A 24,918-nucleotide genomic window follows, 5' to 3' on the forward strand; every position below is an offset into this window, starting at 1 on the left:
GCAGCTCTACCACCTCCCTGCTGCGCCTGACCCACCCTTGTCTCGTCATGTGTGCCAAAGCCTTCCCCCCAGGTTTCTGATCAAAATGCCCTGGGAAAGATTTGCTCAAAGCAGGTGAGAGATTCTTCCACCCCTACCCACTGCCTCAGCTGTATGCCAGTCATCTGGCAGGGGAGGAAAAGTTTCCTGGACAGTGAGACGGTTGCGCACGGTCCCCTGACGTGTGCCTGCCTGCTTGCCTATTGTATTTGCAGTGGGTGTATACATACACGTAACCTCAACGGCTTGGCAGATAGACCCTCTGAATTTTAAGAAATGCTTCTTATAAATATTTCCATTTCTCAGAGTCTTCTTGTCTGGATTCCTCAGTGTAGTATTTAACAAATGCGTTAATTTTCATCTTAAAAAGGAGAGCCAAAAACATCAAAGCTACCAGTTTTCCTGTTTTAGATAAAATATGCTGACATTTCACCCAAGAGGGAGGATTTTTAGTAGATCATAGCATTCTTGTCTCTAAATATGTCTTTTAAAAAATCCCATTGATGCTTTCCAGTTTCAAATTTGTGCTATTAATAGGTCAAAAAAACAGGCTTCTGGGAGAAGGAAATCATGTGATTTTGTAGCTTAAATGTTTCACATAAACAAAGACCAAAACAAAAGCTGCACAAAATATCTTGGAGGCCATAAGCAAAGCTGAGTTCAGGTGGGTAAAGTATACCTCCAGCGTCAGCGGGTCCGACTGTTGAACATGACTACATGGTACAAGAGCACAAGACCTTTCTGTCATGCAGAAATCCTAATTCATACAGAAATCACTTAAAACCTACCTAGAAGTCCTCTGATGCACAGCACAGTTAAAGTCAGTGAAAGCTGGAGTCATTTATAAAGTCTAATTCACTTGTGTGTGTTGTATTGCTTTCTGTCTGCTGCCTTATTAAAATCTAATTGCCTGATGTCAAATAGGTTGTGGGGTGACAAGAATAGTTTGTGCATACTAGGTCTATATATACACTCAAACACTACAAGTAAGCCTTGTCTGTCATGTCAAAAATCTTTCTATTTTGGGCTGGGTTTGAAGCCTGCTTTTGGTGGTGAATGTTTTTCCTTTATACATAGTTTGCACAAGTCAGGTTCCATTCCAGCGACAAACATGTCATTGAAAAGACTGATTCTGAACATTTGGGCAGCCTCTGAAATCCAATTTCTTTGAACTGATGATTTCCTTATTAGCTGCTCTTTGCTGGAGAGGATACACGCTCTCACAGCTTATTTCTCGAACTAGCATTGCCAGTCGCTTTGCAAATTCAGAACCAAGGTTCCCCTTTTCTGGTCAATGCAAGGGGCTAGTTTGGTCGGTCCCTTGGCTGACCGCTTTTTCCATCAGCTGCATTTCCTTCTTGCCAAGGGGCAAAGTCCTGCGTGGCTTTGGGATCCTGATCTTCCTTTCAATGGGTGCTTGTCCTGTCTGCCAACAGATCTGCCGCATCCCTCTGGCAGTATTGGAGCCAAACAAGACACACAGGCTGATGGGCTAGTTAAAGGATTGCTTGCAACCAGTGCATCTCCACTGGTGAACTCCCCTGGGTGAGGTGCAGCTGGATTAGACAGTGGCCAGTGAGGTTGTAGCCATGTTTTTGGTGTAGAAGACACAGCAAAACTCCCAGGAATTCTTCTACTGGGTGTAGGCTATTGCTGCTTTCTGCGACAGTGTTGCTGTGCCCTGAGTTACCCATGGTTTCTGGAAGACTTTTGTTCATTTGTTTTAATTTGTGTCTGGCTAAGAGGTAATGTGTGTGCTTGTGTGAATGTATATGTGTGTTTGTCTGTCGGTCTGTATGCCTGTAAATGTATGGAGACACATCCGTGGTATAAATCAAAAAGAACATCTTTGATTAATTTAATAGTAGATTGATTTTATCCTTCATGAAACACATTATATTTAGAGCACGCTGCTCTTTTGTTTTTGAAGCTTTAAGAAGTTTATGATTTTAGTCCTTTCAGTACATGCCTTCTCATTCATGAGAGATCCACACTTCCATTCAAAGATTTTAGTTCTTGCAGGACTAGCTAATTTGAGTGGTTTAAACTCTTCTTTTTATTAGGAACTAAAAATAACTTCATATTAAGGCACTGATGGTAAATAAAGTGTATACTGTAAAATTGACACTCCTACATCTGCAAGACCTGACATCTGGATAAACAGCTGATGGATTGCCTGAAATCAACTGTCTAAAGCAGTAATCAGAAATTCAGTGGGGACAATCTAATATTCAGAAGCAGAGGCAGCTCCTTCTCAATCTTCAGATGGTTTTTGTTCAGTCTCTTCCTAAGATTTGGGTTTTTTTACCTTACAGTCAAAAGCTCTTCGGGAAAAATGGCTGCTACAGGGAATTCCTGCTGGCTCCGCAGAAGAGGAGGAAGCCAGAAGGAGGCAGTCAGAAGAGGATGAGCTGAAGGTGAAAAAGCTGGAAGAAAACATACACAGGTAGGGACAGTTTCCCTCTACTTTGCCTAAGAGCAGTCACTCCATTAAGGCTAGAGACCTCCCTCGCCCAGGTCCCCATCTCTGGCAGCAGCTGAGAGCAGCTGCCCAGGGAAGAGCGTAAGAGGCAGGCACACATACAGCCAAATACACCCACAATTTGTCTCCCAGATGTCCATGTTTTGCAAGGTAGAGCCATCGTGATATCTTTGTGTTAAATGGACTTGGACGGATTTCTCTCACAAAGGAGCTAAAAAAAGGGCTGAGTTCCCCCTTCAGATGCACGTGTATGACTCGGTCAACACTCGAAAGATTCTCCATTGCTTTACACCTCCTACAGCCAACAGGAGTTCAAAGAGGGGCAGCACTCTTTTGCACTCACTTTGCACTGGTGCAAATGACTTTTCGAAATGCAACAGCAGATGCCACCAGCAGATCAAATATCTACTGCTTTCAGAAGCAAGGTTTGGGCGTTAGAATTATTTCCTTCTATCAGTTTCCCATTGCAGTCTGAGTTGATGTTTGTCCTCTTTTTTGTGTTTTCCTTTGTTTTGCAACAAACAATGGGCTCTAAAGCTCGTAAGGAAAATGCTTATCCCTCACAAAACAAATTCCAGAACTGCTTCTTCTGCCATTTAGGCTATGTGAATTTAGAGTTTTTTCAGCTGGCAGAAAATTGGCAAAAGTTGGTCAAATTTGGCACCACAGCTTTTACAAATGTGTCAGCTGAGACATGTAAGTGACAGAAAAAAGCAGATAGGACCAACAGTCCAAGGATTGAGGTATTAGCCTAGCATCTGGTGAACTCAATTTGCCTGATGCCAGGTTTCTTGTGAAATTTGTTGGAGAAAGCACTGAGAATGTTTCTTTGGGGATATACACAAGCAGACCCACCCTGAGCTTGGATGACACTAAATGGCTTCTGTGTGGAAGTAACAGATGAGCATAAATGTAAGAGTTGTCTCATACCACTGGTCTCTATCTTGTGATTCCTATTAATTAAAACTCATCTGAGAATGTGTATTGTTCTTTTACATCTGTGGTCACATAAGGCAAGAAATCTTCTTTTTTTTAGATTTCATATGTTACCTGATGTTTTATTCCATAAATTAATGCAGTAGATGGAAAGAATACATGGACTGAACTTCAGAAATATGTACTGTAATTCATATTTCATCTAGTGCTGAATGTTGCAAGGTGCTAAGTGGTCTGATCCCATCCAGCAAAATACATCAGCGTGTGCTTAATTTTAGCTATGTGAGTACCACCACTGAAGGCAATGAAACCTGCTTTGCTTAATTAGTCCAAAGTGTAGAATGAAAGTCTGTATAAAACCTTTGCCCCTGTGGTTTGGTTTTTTTCTTCCTTAACTGCAGCCATGAAATAAAATCTTTGAATATCTGGAAGTAATGGAGCTCTCTTCTGCTGTGACCACCTGCAGGTCAGCTGCTTGCTCCTGAGTTGAGAGGACATTTGTTTGACAGCCTCGCTAGCATGCTTAACTTCCCTATTATCTTTCTAAGGGAACTCCAAAGACAGTAAAAATGTATTTTAATTTACATGAGAAAATCTTACACCTGAACTGTAGAGGTAAGACAGTAGAGGTTGAGGTCATTAGTCTAAATAAAATTTACACATCCAGAGCCCATCAAGATAGGCTGAGAAGGTAAAGGGCTGTAGAAGGGGTAAGAAGAAGAGAGAAGATGTCAAGCACGTTATCTGGAGAAGTAAGGTAGAATGAACTCATCCTGAAAGGATTTTTCTGCTGCCTGTGCACCACATTTCCCCTCTGCATTCCCAGGAGAGAATCAGAGGGTAGGATTACTGGGGGACCATTCATATGTTCATGATTGCAGGGGCCCGATGGTCTATCAGGGTCTATCCCTATTGGATGCACTATCCAATGGGACCACTATGAAACAGCCCAAACCCTCTCAATGAGGGCGACAGAGGACAGACTAAGCTGGTTCACCAGGAGGATAGAAAACTACTGCAAGACCAGCCGCAGAGTTGATGCCGGGTGACTGTATGACCACTGTGCCGTGGATCTTGCATATTCATTAGAGTCACACTGCATCATATGTACAAGCACAGAGCAGGTGCAATATCAAGACATCATCTGTGAAAGAGTCTTGTGGCACACGTGCTGGGTTTGTCCCTATTGGAAAAGATGCAAAGTCTTTTACATTTGCTCTAGGAACAAGGTGAAGCTTACCCATGAAGGTCAATGTCCAACCTCTGCTGGCAACCAGCACCCGTGCCCCTGCTTTAACAAGGGGGAACATACAGTCATCCCCTTCCTCTTGCAGGAGAGCATCCCATCATCATCGCAGAGAGCACCATTTCTTCTGCTCACACTGAAGTGCTCAGGCAGGTCCCTTCCTCGTACTTCTGAGTTTACTACATGAACAACCATGGCACAAGAGAAATATCCATCTTTATTTGCAGGCCAGACGTAAACAGTAGGTCTGACAAGCTGAGTGAACTGCAACACTTAGAGCAGAAAACTGAGGAAGACAGTGTTTGAGACCAGACTAATGTTCATAAATGAGGATGTGGGCTCATGTAGGTCTGTGCTGTCCAGAAGAAGCAAATATCTCTACCTTAGGGCAACAGTAGAGCTATGGGTTTGTAGATGGCCTTAAAGGCCTTGCACATAACACAAATGCTTCAGCTGAGTATTGTTTTTTCTAATTCAGTTTTAAGTGACTTTCCCACTAAAATCAGATGTTTTGCAAGATGTACACAGGCACATAGTGTTTATTCTTAAGCTAGTGTAACCAGTTCTTCTTTGTGTGGGAGGTGTTTAATTTCAACTAGGGCAGCAAAAATGCATGAGTCTACAGACTGCTGTTTATTTATTAGACTCCCATGTTATCATGATACGAGAAATCTCATACTTCAGATGGTAGCTTGCAAGGATATGTGCATATGAGTAAACCTAGACATGAGTAAGTGTAATGATTTAATGAGCTCCCTCATCTGCAAAAGCATTTGGAAGAAGGATGTCTACATTAGTCAGCATTTCTGTACACGTCATGCCAAGCAACTGAAAAAATATCTGCATCACAAAACCAGAAATAAAGCAGAAAAGTCCATAGTAAAAAATGCAATACAAATAATTAAATACTATCATGCAATTATGCTGATAATTACCAACAAGCGGACACAGAAGTAGAAGAAGCACATACAAGTTAAAAAACCAGGGAGTGCAAGGTTAAGACAAGATGCAGGCACATGAACAGTGTAACAGTGGATTACAGACAGAATGATCATTTGATAGTTGGGATTAGTTTAATATGTTTAGAGATTTTGAAACATATGAACACTAGAATACGTCTTCGTATCCAAGAATGTGAAGTGGAAATAGAATAGTAAGCAGAGTTGAAGAGAGTTTGGTCCTGGAGTCCCAGCATTCCTGCTTGCCTAACTTGAGTCTTCAGAACAAGACTTACGCTGCCCCATGTGAAAATCCTGGTATTGTGTCTTGCGTTTCTTTAAAAAAGTGGTTGGTCCGCTGGACTTAACAGAAAGATTGGACCCCTTTGTTAACATTCATTGAGTCTTATTGCAGGCTCGAAATCTGTCAGTAGAGATAAGGATGGAAAGCTATTGCTGCATCATTAAATGTTTGAAACCCAGATGCAAGATTGGTGATACCATTGTATCAATGGCAGAGAGGAGCCAGACATGGATTTAGGATATCTCTTAGCACAAACTGTCCTTAGTCATAGAGAAGTTTTAAAGCTAGTTTAGTTTTTCATGTTCTCCTAAAGATCTTGGGTCAGTGTTAGAGGAAAGCAGACAGTTCTGAGTTTCTTTTTTATTGTCACACAGTGAGAAAGTGATCTCCTGTTTTCTGCAGCTACCTTAGATTTGGGGTAAATGATACCAGAGCAGTAAAAAATGAATGAAAAGCATTTTCCTTTCCTTAAACCTATTCTCCAAATCACATACCCAAATTGTATTGTTTGAGATAGCATTGATACAGATGCCCAGTGAACTTCCACAGACATGTTTCTGATAGTGTGTTGTAGGTGAAACAAGCGCTGGAATGTGTTGCATGCCTCCCATGGTTATTTTTACCGCATGACACTCCATTATTCTGCAGCAGTGAATGGAAAGTTGGCATTCGACATCTGGGTATTAACAGGCAGCATTCATAGAGCAGAGCAGCCCACCCACAGCCTGCTGTTCCTTCACAGCATTTGAAAGGCTCCCAAAATTACTTTGTTTTACTACATTACATTATAGTACATGCTGGCGGCCTGTGTTTACTGCAAAAGGTGAAAAGTTTTCATTGCTTTGAAGCTTTCATGTAGCATGCCAACATGAAATACTCTGAGACAACATATCTCCCTACTTGTTGACGGCATTGGCAAGAAATACCAGGACTGGACTTGTTGTGCTCCTGGAGAAAAGAAACCCACATAGCTAAATCCTCATACGGCATATCCCTTCAGTAATCAACAGTGCGTCTGTTCATGTTAGATGAGGAGGTGCCCATCAACTCCAAGGAGCGACAAATTATTGCTCTTGCAGAGCAGCGGTTTTGGACATGTGGACCAGGCAGACAGCTTAGAGCAGTAGATGCTGGATCCCCAAAAAGCACATGCAAGAAACACTTGTGGCACTTATGCACTGTGGTAGCTCTTGGGGGTGAAGCAATGCAGGACAGCAGTCGAGGTGTACGTGAATCCCCTGTTCTTTACTCAGGGTTACTTAGCTGTCAGCACATCCAGATCCTAACATTTGCAAAAGCCCTTTGGGATTGTGGATTGTTATACCCTCGTGCATGCTGGTGGTGAGCCACCGCTGCATCTCATCCACAAGAAGGCTCTTCCATGGTGGTGCAGCGTGGCGGGAGAGCCCTGGTGTTAATGGTGGCAGGGGCAAGTCTGTGCTTTGGACCATAGGTCATGAGCTCTTTCCTGGGACAAGCACATGCCTTTGCTGGTTGCTGTTGTCTTGCTGATGTGGGCAGGTTGTAAATACATGCAAAAGCTCCCTCCCTCCCAGCAGCTCCCATCTCAGAGTGCTGCTGTTCTTCTATACCAAACCTTGGAAAGTATTTTAAAGAAGTGTTGAACTGAAAGATGCCTGTGAGAGGGACTGCAGGACAAGCAGTGAATGTAAGCTTACACAAGAGAGAGAACCAGTGATGGAGGAAGAGAGATGACACACCTCTCTCACGCAAAGGTGCCTTGCTTGTGTGAGGCTCTCTGTTGTTCTACTGTGCTCAACCTATGTCTGCTTACCAGGTACTAGACAGAAGACCTAATCTAGGTAGAAGCAGATCTAAAATGGAGTAAAACTTCTCCAAAGATGGCAAAATTGTCCTCTTCTTCCATTAGTGCAATTGAATCTTTCCAGGTCAATGCTCAGGTTTGAGTATTGTCAAAGAGGCTGGGCTACATCCCGAGAAGAAAACCCTCACCAAGCTGATTTGATATGCAGAAAATAAAATCTTATTAATACACTATTTTATTAACAGACTATGAGTGCTTCACAGATCTCTGATGTTAGATGGGATCTACACTAAAGTCTCATCTCATTGCAGAGTCCAGCAAGTACAGGCTGATGGTTCAGCTGAGCTTGTCGTGGCTGCTGCACCTCTAGCATTTTCTCTCCTCCCATGGTCCATTCTTTCACTTCTTTCTGATGCCATGGTTTGTTTCCTGCTTCCCCTTCCCAGGATAAAACTTAGCATGTCTCAGACTTGGAACTCTGGCTATAATTCAGTCTCTCTTGGGACTGTCGCTAATAGTCTTTGCATGACAGCAGGAGAGAGAGCATGTAAGACAGATGTGAGTGCACTCCTTCAAAGGAAGCATCATCTGATGTCAGAACCAGCTGCTCAGACCTCCCCTAGTGCAGACAGTGCAAGCCAGGACCAGAGGTGCCTTAAACCTCTCCTTAGCAAGGTCTCATCAATTTCCCTTCAGTCTTAGCCTCCAGAGAGATATGAACAGTTGCTGAAGCGTATGTTAGTGCAGAGAACAGCGTGTCTTCCAAGTGCATGGTCCACATGAGCATGAATGTTTTGCAACTTCCACATTGATGGCAGCTGGAGAAAATAATCAGGAACATTGTTTATTCAGCATTTTGGGGTTTTACCTAGAATGCCAGACGCAGCTGTAGACAGGCCCTTGGTCTGCCTCCACATGCTGTGACAGTGGAGGTGAGCTCTCTAAAAATGAAATAGCAAAGATGTCTCCTCATAGCCAGGCAGTCTCTCCAAATTCTGCTTGCCTTATGAGGGAAGATCAAGCTTTCTGCACAGGAGCAGCTGTTCATCCCCAAGCCCTCTGTCTGGTTCTCCACTAAGATTGATCAATATCAGATCTCATCTGCTGAAGCTGCACAGATTCCAATTTCGGCAACCCCTGAGGACTGTGGTTTCCAAAACAGCACATCCTTCACCTCCCATAAAGATTTTGCTGGGGTGCTTTTCATATGTGATACATTTCTTAGGAAAACAGAGACCAAAACAAAACCAGGCAAAAAGCCTCAACAACAGGAAATCTCAGATTTCCAAAGGAACCCGCTCTGCGGTGTGATTAGAGAATTCCTCAGGACTTGCAGGATGATCTCAGAAAAGCAATGAGTTAAGAGTTGCTGGGTGGTAATGGGTTTGAGGTTTTTACATATGGTATAATATATTCAGATGTAGTACTTAAAAATAAAACACTTAAAAATAATAACACAGCTTGTTACGTCGGTTCTGAAATTTGACCCATATTTAAAATAGCAGAATGACATGCCAGTGCTTTAACAGTTGCCTAAATGCTGGTGTTGTGGGTTTAGGAATAGCAATCACAGGATCTTCCACAACTCCTAGACATAGCTAGCTTGTAATTATTTAATGATGTCTGTGCATCTTATAAAGTGGGCAAACGGATTGACTGTTCAATTTGAGCAGACTCCCTCCACTCCGGCTATGTCTGCTCTCCTCAAATATGTGTACCAGATATGGACCTTGATGAAGACACCCATTTGCCTAGCTTGAAAGCAAGATATAGAAGAAATTCCAAAGCCTCGTCTCTACATATCAAGGAATTTCCACCTCAAGTGTTTCTGACACTTCATCCATGTCAGTATGCTATAGATTAAAAGGCATGTTCCTCAAGAAGGAAGGCTTAAATTCAGCTCTGGACAGAAGCAGGTTTTCAAGGACACCTTTTTTAGGCAAGCTAAGACATTGTAAAGTAGCATCAGTTTCTAAATGGATTAAAACTTTTAATACAGTAGATCACATGCTACAGCCCCTTTGTAAAAGAGGCAGTTACTACCTCTGGGCCAGGTTCAGCAAGAAAAGTGCAATTTCAGTCATTGCAGCCTTTCAATAACATGGACGTTCTGCACAAGGCTGGGTTTCTGTTGCCATACTAGATGAGACCCAGTGACAGATTATCGAGTGCAAAACTTCAGAGCCTCCTTGGCTTTGATATTTCAAAGCTAAAAAATTCACATGACTCTCCGTGTGATGCTGTTTGCAAGATGGGGAAATCTCTTCATAATGCATGTATTTATCATATGTGTTGAATCACACACTCCCTCTGTGTGCAAAGCCATCTAAGATCTTCACACTTCTTTTAAGCCTAGTAGAACTGACAGGGGTTTCCTGAAGCAGTAAATTGTGGTATAGCATAAAAAGTAAGAATTGTTGACTTCATTACATCTGAATTAAATCTTAATCATGGGCCAAATGGGATTGCTGCCTGGAATAAAACAAAAAGGACTAGTCTCCATTCCTTTCCTTGTTATGCTTATCTTTGCTGGAGTTGGCTGGTTGGTTGGCTTTCCTTGTACACCGGCCCTACCACAGGGCAGTCCTGGGAAACAGCTGCTTCCACACAGTTAGTCCATATAGCACTTGGTGGCTGGAAAAAACAAAATTGTGGAAATTCTGTAACAGAAAGACATGTTGGTGCGGAGGTGACATACACATGCACAATTTTGAAAGAGGTGACAAACCCGGAGTGTATTCACAAAGAGAAGGCACAGAGTTAGGCAACAGCCTGGGTTGATTTTATTGGTTTGGTGCTATACAGTGATTATTTACTCTGTCTTCACCTTAAATCAGAGGACTTTCCTCTTCCCTGCCAAACCTCTCTTTATGTGCTGTGTTTGTGCCTGGCAGGGACAGAACATGCAGCGTATACACGCACTCACACACACATGCTTGCAGAGCCAGGGAAGACACCTTGGTAGCTCCCTTCTCCCAAAGGCTCAGGTTCATCCTGTGTAACTGCAGGAGTTTAAGTCAATCACTTACATTTAGAGCATCATCTCCTTTAGCCCCCCATGCAGTCAGTGAGGAAAGAGCATCACCTCCATGGCCTGTGTAAGCCCATCCTCTCCCCCTTGAGTATAGGTGCCTCAGTTAAGTGCCTCAAGTGCAATGCGTGCAATTTAAGCCGTAATGTTACTTCCCACACAGGCACCCTCTGCTGGGCCTCTGGGCGCTACTGTGATGCAAATAGTCATTAATAACCATTAATTATGTATTTGGTGCATCATGTGTTTTTTACCCCAGGCCCTGCCCTGTCATTCTTGCTAATAGTCAGCACTTACACGTATTTCTGCAGAGCTGGGCTAGCTCTGAGTAGGAGCAAGGTGCAGTGTCTGGAGCCACCCAGTGGGCAATGCAAGTCTTAGCCTCTTTTTTAAAAAATCTGCAGTCTGAAAAGCACATCACCTTCCCTGTAGGGTTTTTAAACTGCTGCAGTATGTGAATTCTAAAGCAAAAATAATGCAAATCCCAGCTGGTAGTCCATACAAGACAAAGGAAGACTGGATGTGCAATCAGGAATCCTGACTGATTCTGAATAACTGGATCACTGGTGAGACAGAAATTTCAAAAAGCTGTGAAAACATGTTGTAGATTGTAGCTGGTCTAGAAGACTGTGAAAGGTTGTTAAATTATGCCTACTCCCTACTAGAACATTTTTACTAATGCAGCTGCACAAGCAAAGCTTCCCTTTGTGGATTCATTTTCTACCAGCAAAAAGTGTGGACACTTAAATGGAATGAGCTGTACAGGCAGAGATTATTGTAGCCCTGTATAACAACCTCTACTGGAAAACCTACTGAAATAAAATTATTTAAAAATAATCTACCCTCTAGGCAAAAACAGAACGTCAATGGGATAGTCTGAAGTTAATAACCAGAGAGAGACTCAGGGACCAGGTCTTTGCATCCTGCATCCCTCTAGACAATGTAAGTGGTGCAGAGTATGTCCCTGGGAATTGCCTCAAGGGGAGAAACCAGCCATGACAGGATGAAGCCCAGGATTACCCCTCGGTTAAACACTTACCTATACCACCGATTTCTCGCATGACTTGGAGCAAGGTACTTGTCGTGTTTTAACCCCAGCTGGCAACTGAGCCCCACCCAGCCACTCGCTCACTCCCCCCAGGTGGGATGGGGGAGAGAATCAGAAGGGTAAAAGTAAGAAAACTCATAGGTTGAGATAAAGACAGTTTAAGAGGTAAAGCAAAAGCTGCGCGTGCAAGCAAAGCAAAACAAGGAATTAATCCACTACTTCCCATCGGCAGGCAGGCGTTCAGCCATCTCCAGGAAAGCAGGGCTCCATCACGCGTAACGGTTACTTGGGAAGACACACGCCATCACTCCGAACGTCCCCCCCTTCTTCTTCTTCTCCCAGCCTTATATGCTGAGCATGACGTCATATGGTATGGAATAGCCTATTGGCCAGCTGGGCCAGCCGCCCTGGCCACGCTCCCTCCTAGCCCCCAGCAAACCTGGCAGGGCACGGGAAGATGAAAAGTCCTTGACTAGCGTAAACATTACTTAGCAACAACTAAAACATCAGCGTGTCATCAACATTATTCTCACACTACATCCAAAACACAGCACTATACCAGTTAATATGAAGAAAATCAACTCCATACCAGCCGAAACCAGGACAGTACTTCAACAGTTCTTCCATATCTCCTATTCCAGTGATCATTCGTGTAATTATCGTTCCCACACTTTTAGCATAATGTGAGCTGAGCTCTTTGGTACAGGAATTACTTCTCACTGTACAGAGAGGACCTCCATGGTGCCACTTAGATATCCTGAGCGACTTTTCGGTCTTCAGAATTCTTTATGTTCTCTTATTTTGCAGTGGCAAGACAAATAAGAAATAGACACTTTTAACACAAATGGTCCATGCTTGTAGAGAAAGCAGGAAAGAAGACCCTTTTGCTGAAGAAAGTGATTCACACTGTGACTGGACTTGTGCTTCTTGCTAGGACTGTAAATCTGGCTTTTAGTTGCCACACCATTCTTATGTTTCAAAGCAGCGTGATTTCAAAGCAGAAAAGCAACGTAGTGTTTGGGTGGTGTGTGCAAGTTATGGTGTGAAACTTATGCTTTAACTCTCTAATATGCAAAAGACAGAGACAGGCAAGTTTAAAATGTTCAGCAGCATCTACCAGGTATAGGCTCTGATGCTGACGAAGTATGAAATCCTTCAGCTAGCTCTGAACCTGTGTGCTGATTGCACCGCAGCTGTAGCAAGATGGAGCAGCTGAGTAAATGCTCAGGTCATTGATTGTGCGCTCCAGTGGCTGCTGGTGGTGTCTGAGATAGCTCGCGTATCTTAACACTGTGTTGCATGGCACTGAAACTGGTGCAGACTTTTACACTGCAGCACGATTACATCAAAATCAGAGGGCTGGCTTCAGCCCCAGTGGTTGTGGTAGTTTCCACTCACCTATAGGTAGCTGGTGCAGGACAGGCACAAGCTACAGCTTGGTCTACCTAGCCACTCAGCTGGCTAGCTTGAGCTGTTGTCTAAGTTACTGCAGCCTCCCCCATATCAGTGCTCAAACAGTGCAAGCTCTAGGTGGGTAGGGCACATCCATCCATGCTGAGACCATACTTCTGGTGGTGCTGAAGACATCCCTTGAGGTACCTCAGGCCTATGAACTGACACAGCTGCATAATTAAATGGGTAGCTTTTGTTGATAATTCCTGGGGGTGTTTTATTTTTTAATTCAGCTGTCAAAATCCAGTTCCCAAATGATTCGTTCATCTCTTTAATGTGATGGCATTTTTCTTATCCTTGCCCATTAACCACTGGGTTTGTTTTATTTATTCTGAAAGAGCTTCTTTTAGTCATTTGTGTGAAGAAGAAAAATCTGCAGCCTACTAAATCCACCATGCTTTTGGACAGGGTTACTGAAGATGGCAAATGCATTTCATGGTTTTCTATGCAAACAGATGAAACATTGGGTTTTGTGCCTTCTTTTTCCTCTGCTGTCACTCTCTGTATGCAGTGACCCAGGAATCCTGGATCCCCACTGGATCTCCAGGTGGGGTCCATCACGGATGCCGTGCACAGTGATATATGTTCTTTGCTGCAAAGACTTTCTGATGTAATCCAGTGAGGCAAGTAATCACAGAAAAGGAAGTGGGGACCAAAAGCATGGACTAGAGTCTAGGTTTTCCAAGCTTGAGTGACCTGCCGTGTAGATAAGTCAAGTCTGTAACCAGCTGGTGGGATCAAATCACAACATAGATCTTTTACACCTGACGAAATGCATATTCTCTGCAAACAGATACCAGAGAGAGAAGGCAATTCCAGCACAGACCCTGTCATCGTTGATGGTAGCCCAGGGAAAATGCCCTAAATGGTGGAGTTACAGCTGGGTTATTAAAAGGACATTTCATTTGTGGGAAGCCCTTTTGGGAAGCATGAGCTTGCCTACAGAATCTTAACTGCACAAAACGTGAAAAAAACAGATATTACCAGTAAACATGGGTTACTGATTTGGGTATATATGTATGGGCGAGTGTCAAAGAAGTGACCAGAGAAAATGACTTTTAATTAAGTCATGGAGCCCCAAGTCTTATATGACAAGTTTTCCATTCGGTTTTGGTTTTGTGCATATTATTTTTTTTATGTATTTAGAAAATTGCAAATATAGTTTCCTCGTATAAGTCCATCTTCAGCCTCCTTTCCACTCTTTAAATTTAAGGGTATTTATTAATCAGGACAATGAATTTTATACGAGTGATCCTCACAAGAACCCACACTGCAATCAGGGCTGGTAGCCTGGTGTGCAGGGAGATGTTTTTCTTTAGGTCCATCAGATAAAGGGACAGTCATAACAACACAGGTAAGATTTGTTAAGACTTTCAGTGGAAGCTAAACCTCTTCGTTCCAAAAGAATAGAGGGGGAAAATCAAATACTAGTAAGTTACAGCAAAAATCTAAGGGTTTTCTGACTTGGCTGATGATCTCCGGGCTTTGTGACTTGGCACACCTGGAACGGGTTCAGAAAGGCAGAAGGCTTCTAAATTTAGAAACACGTTTCAGGCAGCAGCTGCTGCAGAGCAGCAGTATCACCGGCAGAGCTGGGCTTGTAAGCCTCGTCTTGCTGGCAGCATCCAGGTTGGGATACCAGAGAACCCAGTTCACCCTCCAAATGCCATTCCAGGCGGGTTGCACAGAGCCAGCCATTGATCTGGTCCTGCAAGGACAGTCAAGCCCACTGTTCACAAGTTAATCCCAGGAGCTTAAGATGTCACTCCTGACCTGGGGGGAGATCGTTCATATTTGTTACACTGGCATTCCAGTTTTGATGACATAAGATTTTCAGCTAAGACAATAAATAAATAAAAAAGAAAAAAAGCCATCACAACAGCATTCTTTAGGAAAGATTGTAGCAGGAGAAGACAATGGAGCTGCCACAGGCTTTGCATGTGTACCATGTTTATGTCCCAAAACATGCAAGGGGAGTGCCTCATGCCTTTGAGCCCTTACCCCGCTGGTATGGCTTTTGGGGGAGAACTGTGGTGTCCAGGAGCCAGGTCCAGTATGAGGCAACTGCAGGGTGTCACGGTGCCAAGAACATGGTGATCCTCAGCTCTGTTTTCTTCATGTGCAATAACTGCACTTTCACTTAGGCATGACCTAAAATATTTTACCACCTGCCAAAGGCTGTAAGTACCCACCAAGTCAGATATAACTTGTTATATCACATGCATGATCACTGAAAGCCCAGTTTTAAGGCTATGGGTAACATTAAGTAGTCTTCCAGGCAGTCAACAGTGGCCAACACTCCCTTGTATCATCTTTCAGGCAAGTAATTTCAGGAGCAACCACCCTACAGGCAAAAAAGCCATGTAATTCTCCGCTCTTTGCTACTTAACGTCAGCTTGACAAATGCGGATCATCAGTCATGCTGAAGCTATGTCACAGAAGAACCATCCTGTTTTCCTGCTGAGGCTATCAGGGAAAGTCTTTCATGGTTGTGTAGCATCAAGTGTCAGGTAAAGAGTCCAGCTTCGTCTGGACATCAGTCTCTGAAAATGGTATAAATTTTCTGGAAGGGTGGTTTGAAAACAGGTTCCAGTGATAGAAGTCTGCTTCACACCAGGGTTTTGAGAACTTGTTTTTTCTTAATTAGCTATTTTTTTCTTAATGTTGGTAGTACATAGTTTCTACCCAGAGAACTTCAATTATCAGGGATTGGTATAGTCAAAATAATACCACCTAAGGCAATGCAAAACCTCAGGTGTAACAGAGACACCATGCTGTGTTACCACTCGTTTGTTAAATGTTCTCATTTAAAACTCACAGAGCATGAACAGAAAACATAATCAAACCCCTATAGATCAGACCAATGTCCACCATGTAAAAGTCGTCTGAAATTACACACACACAAAAAAAGGACTTGCTCTCTCTCATCACTGGGTCATTTTCCTAGCAGAAGAAACAGGCTTGGAATATCACATGAAAGCCAAAAAAATCATTGTTGCAGCAGATACAAGAGAGAAAGAACTTCAGAACTAAACTCCAACTGAGAAATGCCCTTCCCTTCATCCATGCCTCAACTTTTCCCCCTTTTAGGACTGAGAATGTAATAGCTGACAAATGCTTTGATATCTGCAAACAATAAGCAACATACATGAGAGCCACGTGCTGACATCCTGGCTCACGGTGCCCAAATCTACCAGGGATCCCAGGACCAAACAAATTTCTTGCCTGCAGTGTAGGTTTCTACACACCACTTTTTTGAAGGCTGCTGTTCCACAGCATTTTGTAAGCAGTCATTTCACTCTTCAAGCATTTCAAAGAAGAAAGAAGAACAGAATATCCACACTTTCTCCCTCTCGAGTGCAGACAGAGGACAGGAGAGTGCACTGTAGTTCTTGGTTAGGGAAGACATCTGCTTAAATATGGCACATGACAAATGAAGACATTTAATGAACAGGATGGCTTTTACAGGTGACTCCTTGGTGCAGACACCTGTGCTTCGGCAGGCCCCAGCAAGCACCACCAGACCTCCCTTGGGCACCAGGTTTGCTTTATGTGACACAGGAGTGCTGTTGGATTTTCCTGACTAAATCACAAGCTTGCTTGCTTCAGTGAAGCCCTTCTAGACTTGCCTCATTGCAAGCAAGATAATACGACTTTTCTTTTGGAAGACTACCAGATCAACAATATCCTTCTACAGGAACGGATGTGAAAGAAAACGCCTGAAGCAAAGTAGTGTGTCTGATATTACTTCCTTATTTCCAGTACTTATTTTGTCATCTGTAGTGTCTGTAGGGGGTGACTGCAAAATTACCTATCCTGAAAATGTCTTTTTTCTCATTAAGAGCAGTGGTATTTAATCATTTCACAGCTTCATTAAGTGTCTTGTCCTATCACTTACTGCATCAGTACAGACTGCAAAGATCATACTGGCATCTTGAATAAGGTGAGGATCTATTGAAATTTTTCCATCCTAGCAACCCCTGCTGAGCCACCTTATCTCCCAAATGAGAAGACATTTGAAAAACCCGACGCAATGACCCAGCAATGAAAGGTGATTCTTTCTTCATTAGTCTTTGCTTTTCATGCTGCTGAGCTGCAAAGGAATCAGTGCAATGAAAGAAAGAAATAGTGATGGCTGGTGTTGCATTAGGAAAAAGGTAGATTGTGTTTAGTAATCTCTGGCTGAACTGCTTGTCATTGTGTTAGATATATACATAGCCTAAATGACAATGCATGAACAAAGCTGAAAATGCGTTGTAAGTAAGTGGGCTTTTTACTCCTTTTTCTAAATACAAATTACCTTCTTTCAAAGAACAATCATTAAGGGAGCAACGTGTACTATGGAGATCTGAGCTTTTTCATTCAAGTATTCTTTGAAATATGTGAAAATTTTTACCAGTTGGCACAAACCAACTTTGTGAAGAGATTCTCAGAAGCTGTACTAGCCAGTAATATACCAATTTTGCCCCTAGGTATTGAGGACAAATTAACCCTTACACAAATCTCTGTTGGTTTAATCTGATTTTTTGGTAAGGGAAGCTTTTCTTGGTAGTAAAATAGATAGTATGTCGTGGTTTAACCCGGCAGGCAGCCAAATACCGTGCAGCTGCTCACTCATCCCCCACCCCCCGGTGGGACAGGGAGAGAATCAGAAGGGTAAGAATGAGAAAAACTCGTGGGTTGAGATAAAGACAGTTTAATAGAACAGAAAAGGAAGGGAAAATAATAATAATAATAATAATAATAATAATAATAATAATAATAGAATACACAAAATGAGTGATGCACAATGCAATTGCTCACCACCTGCGCTGACCAATAACCAAGTAGCGATCGGTACTTCCTGGAACACGCCTACTATTCGTATACTGAGCATGATGTCATATGGTATGGAATACCCTGTTGGCCTGCTGGGCTGGCTGTCCCGGCTATGCTCCCTCCCAGCCTCTTGTGCACCTGGCAGAGTACGGGAAGCTGAAAAGTCCTTGACTAGCAGGGTTCTTAGCAACAACTGAAAACATTAATGTGTTATCAACATTCTTCTCATACTAAATCCAAAACACAGCACTAGGAAGAAATTTAACTCTACCTAGCCGAAACCAGGACACAGTAAAATAGTATGTGGAACATCTTGGTTTTACCTAAATTTCCTGGTTTATGATTTACTGGTGAAAAGTGCATGCTGTTCTATGTACTGAGAACGATTTGTAGGGCTGCATATTTCAGAAGGAATTATTATTTTCATCTGAACACATGTATTTTGGACATGGTCCAATCTTATGTAATTCTTTGAAGGCTTTTCTTTCCTTCACAGGAAAGTGTCTTCAAAACAAATAATAGTGGTTTGTGTCTACCGTGGGAGGAAAGCTAGCTGGGAAATACCCCAAAGTGTACAAAGTATATTAATTTGTCCGTTTGCCCCAGGGATGCTGAATCATGTTTTTTGTGACACGGTGCTGAGAGGGTTTACATAATGAGGGGTTGAAAATTCCATTTTCTCCAGCTTTTCCTGGAGAGCAAGCGTCCAGTTTTTGCTGGATGAAAATTTACATTTAATAAAGAACTGAGAAACCTTGGCAGGCAGAGAAGAGAGCTTTCCAAGGAGTATCAAGGTGAAGCATCACCTTCAAAATCACCAAAAGTGCTCCAGCAGCTGCTGTTGCTGCTTTTTTTATAAGTAGCTGCTCTGTAGTGGTTAGATGCACTTCTGCTTTTCAGGGCCAGGCTGATATCATGTGGTGGATACTGCTTTGAGATGTCTGAAATACAGCCTAAGGAGCATGCACCAGTTATTCATTAGGAGATAAAATATTCATTGTCCCTTTTCTCTCCCCATCAGCCAGGATATATGAGAGGAAGGGGAAGGAACAGAGAGGCATTCCTTTTTTGCTGCAGTTGGGTGGATTTAGCTTTTTGTTGGTAGGATGAATCATAAGGATTTATAGCTCTCAGGGCTCTTAAAGTTGCCCAGTCTTTAAAAGCTCCCACAGCTTTCTCTCTCTTAATTGCTGTTCATATCCATCTTTTCCCCTCCTGCCAAGCCTCTAGTTTCTGTTTTATTTCATTGTTTTATTTTTAAGAGTTTGATAGCTTCTTCAACGCTGCAATTCAAGGGGCTTGTGGGAAACAGCTGGTTTTTGCAGATTTCTCTCCTGTCACCTCCCAGTAAGGTGACCGGCTTTACAGGCAGCCTTCAAGGCAGGCAACTAGTTCTGTAGGCAACATTTGGGTTCCTGCACTCCTCTTTCACAGTTGAAACCCCTTTTATCTCTGAACAGCAATGTAGCATGGCTCCATGGCGAAACCCTCCTTTCCCTCCGCACTTTCTTGCCCCTCCGCACCCAACAGTGTGGTCCTCCCTGTCCCCCTGTCCTGCCCTACCCGCTTCTCCCTGGGGTGGTGGGCAGAGAGGCTGTTGCCCTCTCCAGCAGAGCGGGTGCTGGGGAGTGCAAGAAGCTTTTCCAGGCTTTGGCCAGCTTTGGCTTTCCAGTCTCTTTGCCTCCTTTCATCCCAGGGATCCCAAAGTGGGGGGTTTTGCAAACCCACGCCCATGAGTTCTACTCGGCGGCATTGCAGACCCTTGAATCTGCCAGCTACGTCATCCGTGCTTACTGAGCAGGGACCGCGATGGGCTTCAGGCATTGCCCAGCCTGTGTGAGCATGGCTGGAGAGGGCTGAACTACAGAGATCGATCCTATTAATCCAGAAAAAAAGGATCACAGGTGGTATGGGGGTGATTCTTTTAATTCCAGAAGGAATCAGGAAATGCCAAAATTATACTTTCTGTTTCAGCACAGATTTCTTCTCTGACTCTTACTACTTCTGCTCCCCACTCCCCTCTTTTTTCTCATTATCCTCCAAGGAAGGCTATTTTTTAATTAAGTGGGAGGGTAGATTTGCAGAAGAGAGGGAAAGTCTTTGTTCTTCGTGTCCCAAATTGATTAGCATTCTTGTAGCTTCGCAGTTTGCTTATCTAAAAAGAAGCCATGGTTTGACTGAGGAAAGAATAGCTTTTGCATTTTAATTTTATCCTAACCGAAAGCTTCTAACATGCCCTAACAATACTGGAAAAGATTCTGGGACTCACTCATCATTCTCAAATTCATCTAACTAGTAACATCCCCTGACAGGTCCAGTAGAAGAAACACAGGAAGAGCAAGTCATTAAAAAACCCTGCCTATTTAAAAAAAAAAAAAAAAAAAGTCGTAATCATCTTAACCTCACCTTGCACAGGGAAGAAAACCTTTGTAGCATGAACTCATCTTTTTAGCTAACTATGCAGACAGAGGAAGTTCATGAACTGTGCACCAGAGTGATTAGCCCATTGCAAGACCCCTCAGGATGGAAAGATTAGAGAGCCTCTAGGATGACCGTGAAATTACAAAGTCTGCGACTTACAAATGGAAAAGCAAACGAAAAAGAATGGATTTGGGGTAAGCAGATGTCAGTAAACTCAAGAGAATTCATAACTGAAAGCTGTGATGGATAGAGGAGTTATACAGGGTGAATGACCATAAAAGCACAAACTGGCCCAGAGGAAAGGTAAGAAGTGTAATAAGAGACTCACTGTACTAAATCACTGGCTTTTCCTTGGCTTTACACAAAGACGAAATTTCACAGAAAATGGAAAATAGTTCAGATCGCTAAGCATAACTTGAGTAGAGTTGCAAAAGCATGTGAGGACAAAAACCAAAAAGGCAGAGGCATAATGTGTCCTGTACTGTAATAAGAAATGATTCCGTGGCAGCGTTACTGGTAGAGAGAAAGCAAAGGAAAATGTTGATCTCCTGTTCCACACAGAGGAAAGGCAACAGATGACACTGAGATAAGAGCTTTTTTCTGTGCTTCAGTCTTCACTGGAAAGGTGTGTTGCAATCAGATGGCAAATGCAGTTACACAAAGTACATATCCAGAGCAGAATTGGGAAAAACAAGTCGGAGAGTACTGAGACAAAACAAACTGGTTTCAGATCATCTGAGCATGGTGACATCTGTCCCCCAACTGGAGAACTGGCTGGAGCAGTCTCAGAGCCTTTTCTCTTTGAGATCTTGAAAAGGGCTGTCCATAGGAAGAGCAAATATTGCACTTAACTTTACTAAGAGGACAGGGAAAAGAGGAGTTAGGGAATACCAACTGAACTTCAATCCTTAGAGGAGTACTTGTGGTTGTCTAGAAGAATACATAGTGAATTATAAACAACTTTAATTTATCAAGTAAGGCCTGTCAAGATACACAAGCTTCTTTGACAGGCAGCTAGCAGACCTTATAGCTCCGGGTCAGTTGAGGATGCCAATTATCTTGATGGTAAGGAGACTTTGATACTTTTATAATCAAGTAGTACAAATATGGTTCGGACAAAACTTCTGTAAGGCAGATACAATACTGGCAAAAAACTATTCAGTCAAAATTGAAGGAAGACGTTTTGATGGACTCTGTGCTGGGTCGAAGACCATTTTATCTTCTCATTAACACCTTAGGTGATGAGCAGGTATATGAATAGAGGACCTATTCATTAAACTTGAAAACAACATTAAACCTGGGGGCACACAGTGAAGAACAGTGTGATGATTACAAATCAGATATGGTCTTAAAAACGCAGTAGAAGACAAGTGCAAAATTTTACCTTTAGGCAGGCATAACCAACTGTGCAGACAGGGTGGGCTGTGGCTCTCAGCCCAGTTCTCTCAAAAACATGTGGGAATTAGAGTGAATAAGAAGCTGGACATGAGTCAAGGATTTTGTGCTGTAAAGACACATTGGTATGTAGGTAATGAGACATAAAAGAAATCTCCTCTGCTGATCATTAATAAGGCCTCAGCGGGATTAACGTGCAGTTGGAGTACTGCATTGGAAGTACAACGCGGACTGCCAGAAAATCAGGAGGAGAAAATGGAAGTGGTTGGGGCACGTGGTCTACAAGGAAAGATTGCTCAGTCTAATGCAGACAGTAGGTCTTCAAATGTTTCATCAGCCATTGCAATGGAAAGGAATAACCTGTTCTTTGTGTTCATGGTAGAAAGGACAACAACTACTGAGATTAAGTGTTGGCAATGGAAATTCATTAGGGAAATCCTTCCAACGATCAGGACAGAGAATCACTGGGAAAGCCATAGAGTCTCCATCATTTTGGATCTCTGAGGCAAGGTCAGAGACACAGTCATCAGGAGCAGTGCTAGTTCAGCCAACGCAGCCTGCCGTCAAGGACCTGGCCAGATCCTGTGTCCCAAGCCGCTAGGGCTCAGCACTCGCTGATTGATCAAAATGGCATATTTTACAAAATTCAAGGCAGGGTCTCCAGGGATTTACAGAGCAGATTACTGTTTAGGAAAGGGTGTTGGCTCTTACAGTGTAGGACAAAGCCAATTTCTTGCATTGCAGGTAAGGAAGAAACTTTCCTGCATGCAAGTCAACCCTGAATTTTTGGTATGTTTCCATGAAACACCAGGGAACAGCCACTGCCAGGCACAGAACTGGGTGGACTACCAGTGCAAACCAGCCTGCCAGTTCCCGGTACAACTGCATGAAATCATGACGGAGTTTTCTTTCCATTCCTCCTCCGCTCAGTAGCTGGCAAAATATTTCTGTGTTGAAGTCTCTTGTTTCAGAGTTCTTATTTGAAGACGTAAATAAATCTGCTGGTTTGCATTCAGATCTCCAGTTTTGTTCTCCAAATAATTTTACATTGTTTCATTAGCCTGAAACAGACTGTGGATTTTCATCCTTTGTCATTAGAATCGGAATAGACATTTGTGAAGAGGAACAGAAGGCATACATTTTAGATTTTGTGGACCCTAGAGGGCAGGATGATGAAAAGCTGAAGCTATAAATGAAAATGTAGCATAAAGTGATGACTTGAATGGGTCAAAACTTAAAATTTCCTTCTTACAGAAAATTCTGAGACTTTGAAATTTTACCTTGTCTCAAATACAGATGAAAAATAAGTTTATCAAAAACATTGTGGAAGAGAGGAATTAATATTATTTGTTTGATATCTTGGAAACATTTATTTTGATAAGACGAAACATTATCAACATTGGCACTTTAACACTTTTTTCTGTTCGTAGTTTAAATGGTAATGTAAAAAGCAGACGTTTCTGCTTCATGGAAACAAAATATTGAGATAATCTCCTGTCAGATTATCATGAAATGGATACTTTCCTGTAAACATTTTACATTAAATTAAGTCAATGTTCTCCAAAGGAATAATACTTCTCAGGGAAATCATCAACCATATGCCATCATTTTCTAGTGTCCTTTAACTCCACAAATGTCAAAATGGTATATACTTCTGAACAAAGACAGAAAAATAATCTATGGTCAGGCAGATATAAAGCAATTTCCAGAGAGAAACAAAACAACTGCTTAATACTGCGTATGAGTGCTGCATAATTGTTTAACAGCTATTTATCACATTGTATCTGTGAGGAGAATTAAACAGATATATTTTCTGTCCTAGCAGTTGCTCCATACAAATGGGTCTTAGGTAGTTTGTTATATCTCTTCATTTCATATCTTCCAGACTCTGCTATTGATACAGCATGTTAAGCATCCAAGGCAACAGGGAAATTATTAAGCTACTTTCCTAACCTACATGATATCACTAACCTTGTCCCAGGCAAATCGCAGTTCCCTTCCTTCATCCTGCTTGGCGGCTGTCACAGCGGCCACCCTGCGGCACCCCTCTGGGACCGTGCTGGCGTGCTCGGCGCTGTACCTGTGCCACGCCAGGCGGTCCTGCCCCCGTGCCTTTGTCGTTGGCGCGGACAGGACGGGCACCTCGCAGAAAGGGACCCAGGAGGGGCCGGTGCTGGAGCCAGGAGGGGAACCCAGCCCTCTGCCTGCTGCTGCCAGACCCTCCGGCCAGGGACCGTGGTGCTTCCTAGCTAGTCTGTTCCCTCTCCTTTTAGCAATAGTGTAGCTGTGATTGATCCCGGCTGGCAGTGTGGAAGATGTGGAAATGCCTTCTCCATTGCTCTTCCTTCTGCCCCTTAGTCATCCCCTCACTGAGCTGCCTTCCAGGTCCCAAAACACGTATTTGGCATTCCTGATTTCGTGCTACGATAGCACTGTGTCTGCAGCAGCGCTGCCGGGGCAGGACCGCTCAGCAGCCACTCGAGCATCGCAAGGCTTCCTGCCTCCAGAGGAGAAGTCTTCGTCAGGCTTGTGTTCAGTAATGACTTCTGCTCCCTGCTCTGTCCTGTCCCAAAAGCAGGTTTTATACATAGAATAGCTCTCCTGACGTGCTTCGTGTTAAGCCTGAGGTGAAGCAGTGTGAGAACGTGCGGTGTCCTGAACATGGACAGAGGAGATGCAGATTTTCAAGGCTGCCAAGCATATGTGGCCCACAGTCTGCATGCCAACAGGCAAACTAGGAATGAGGGTTCCATGAGGGGCACTGGGTTTTTACCGTGGTGGGACAGTGCCTGCCTTCTCTAGAGGTTCCTGTGACCTAAATGCTGCCAAGTCACTTTTCCTAAGAGTACAACTGCCTACCTCCCCCTTCCATGTGTTTATTTATTCCTGCATAGTGGTCTTCTGTCTAAACACTTCACACCCCCATCATTTTAAGTTGAGAAGAGCAAAATCCTAGAGCATTTCTTGTATGGAAAACAGGCTCTTCTCACTAGAAGACCCCTTCTGAGGACATGTGGAAAGG

The 24,918-nt window shown here is 43.1% G+C and overlaps 1 protein-coding gene across 1 annotated transcript in view; it reads left to right on the forward strand.

The window, feature by feature from the left end:
* LOC142076050 (PALM2-AKAP2 fusion protein-like) overlaps positions 1-24,918 on the forward strand; it is a 225,776-nt gene that overhangs the window by 14,977 nt on the left and 185,881 nt on the right. Inside the window, 1 exon segment of the mRNA XM_075138404.1 lies at positions 2,355-2,485. Coding sequence (XP_074994505.1) covers positions 2,355-2,485 — 131 coding nt within the window.

This window comes from Calonectris borealis, chromosome Z (genome assembly GCF_964195595.1).
Source record: "Calonectris borealis chromosome Z, bCalBor7.hap1.2, whole genome shotgun sequence".
NCBI classification, from domain to species: Eukaryota; Metazoa; Chordata; class Aves; order Procellariiformes; family Procellariidae; genus Calonectris; species Calonectris borealis.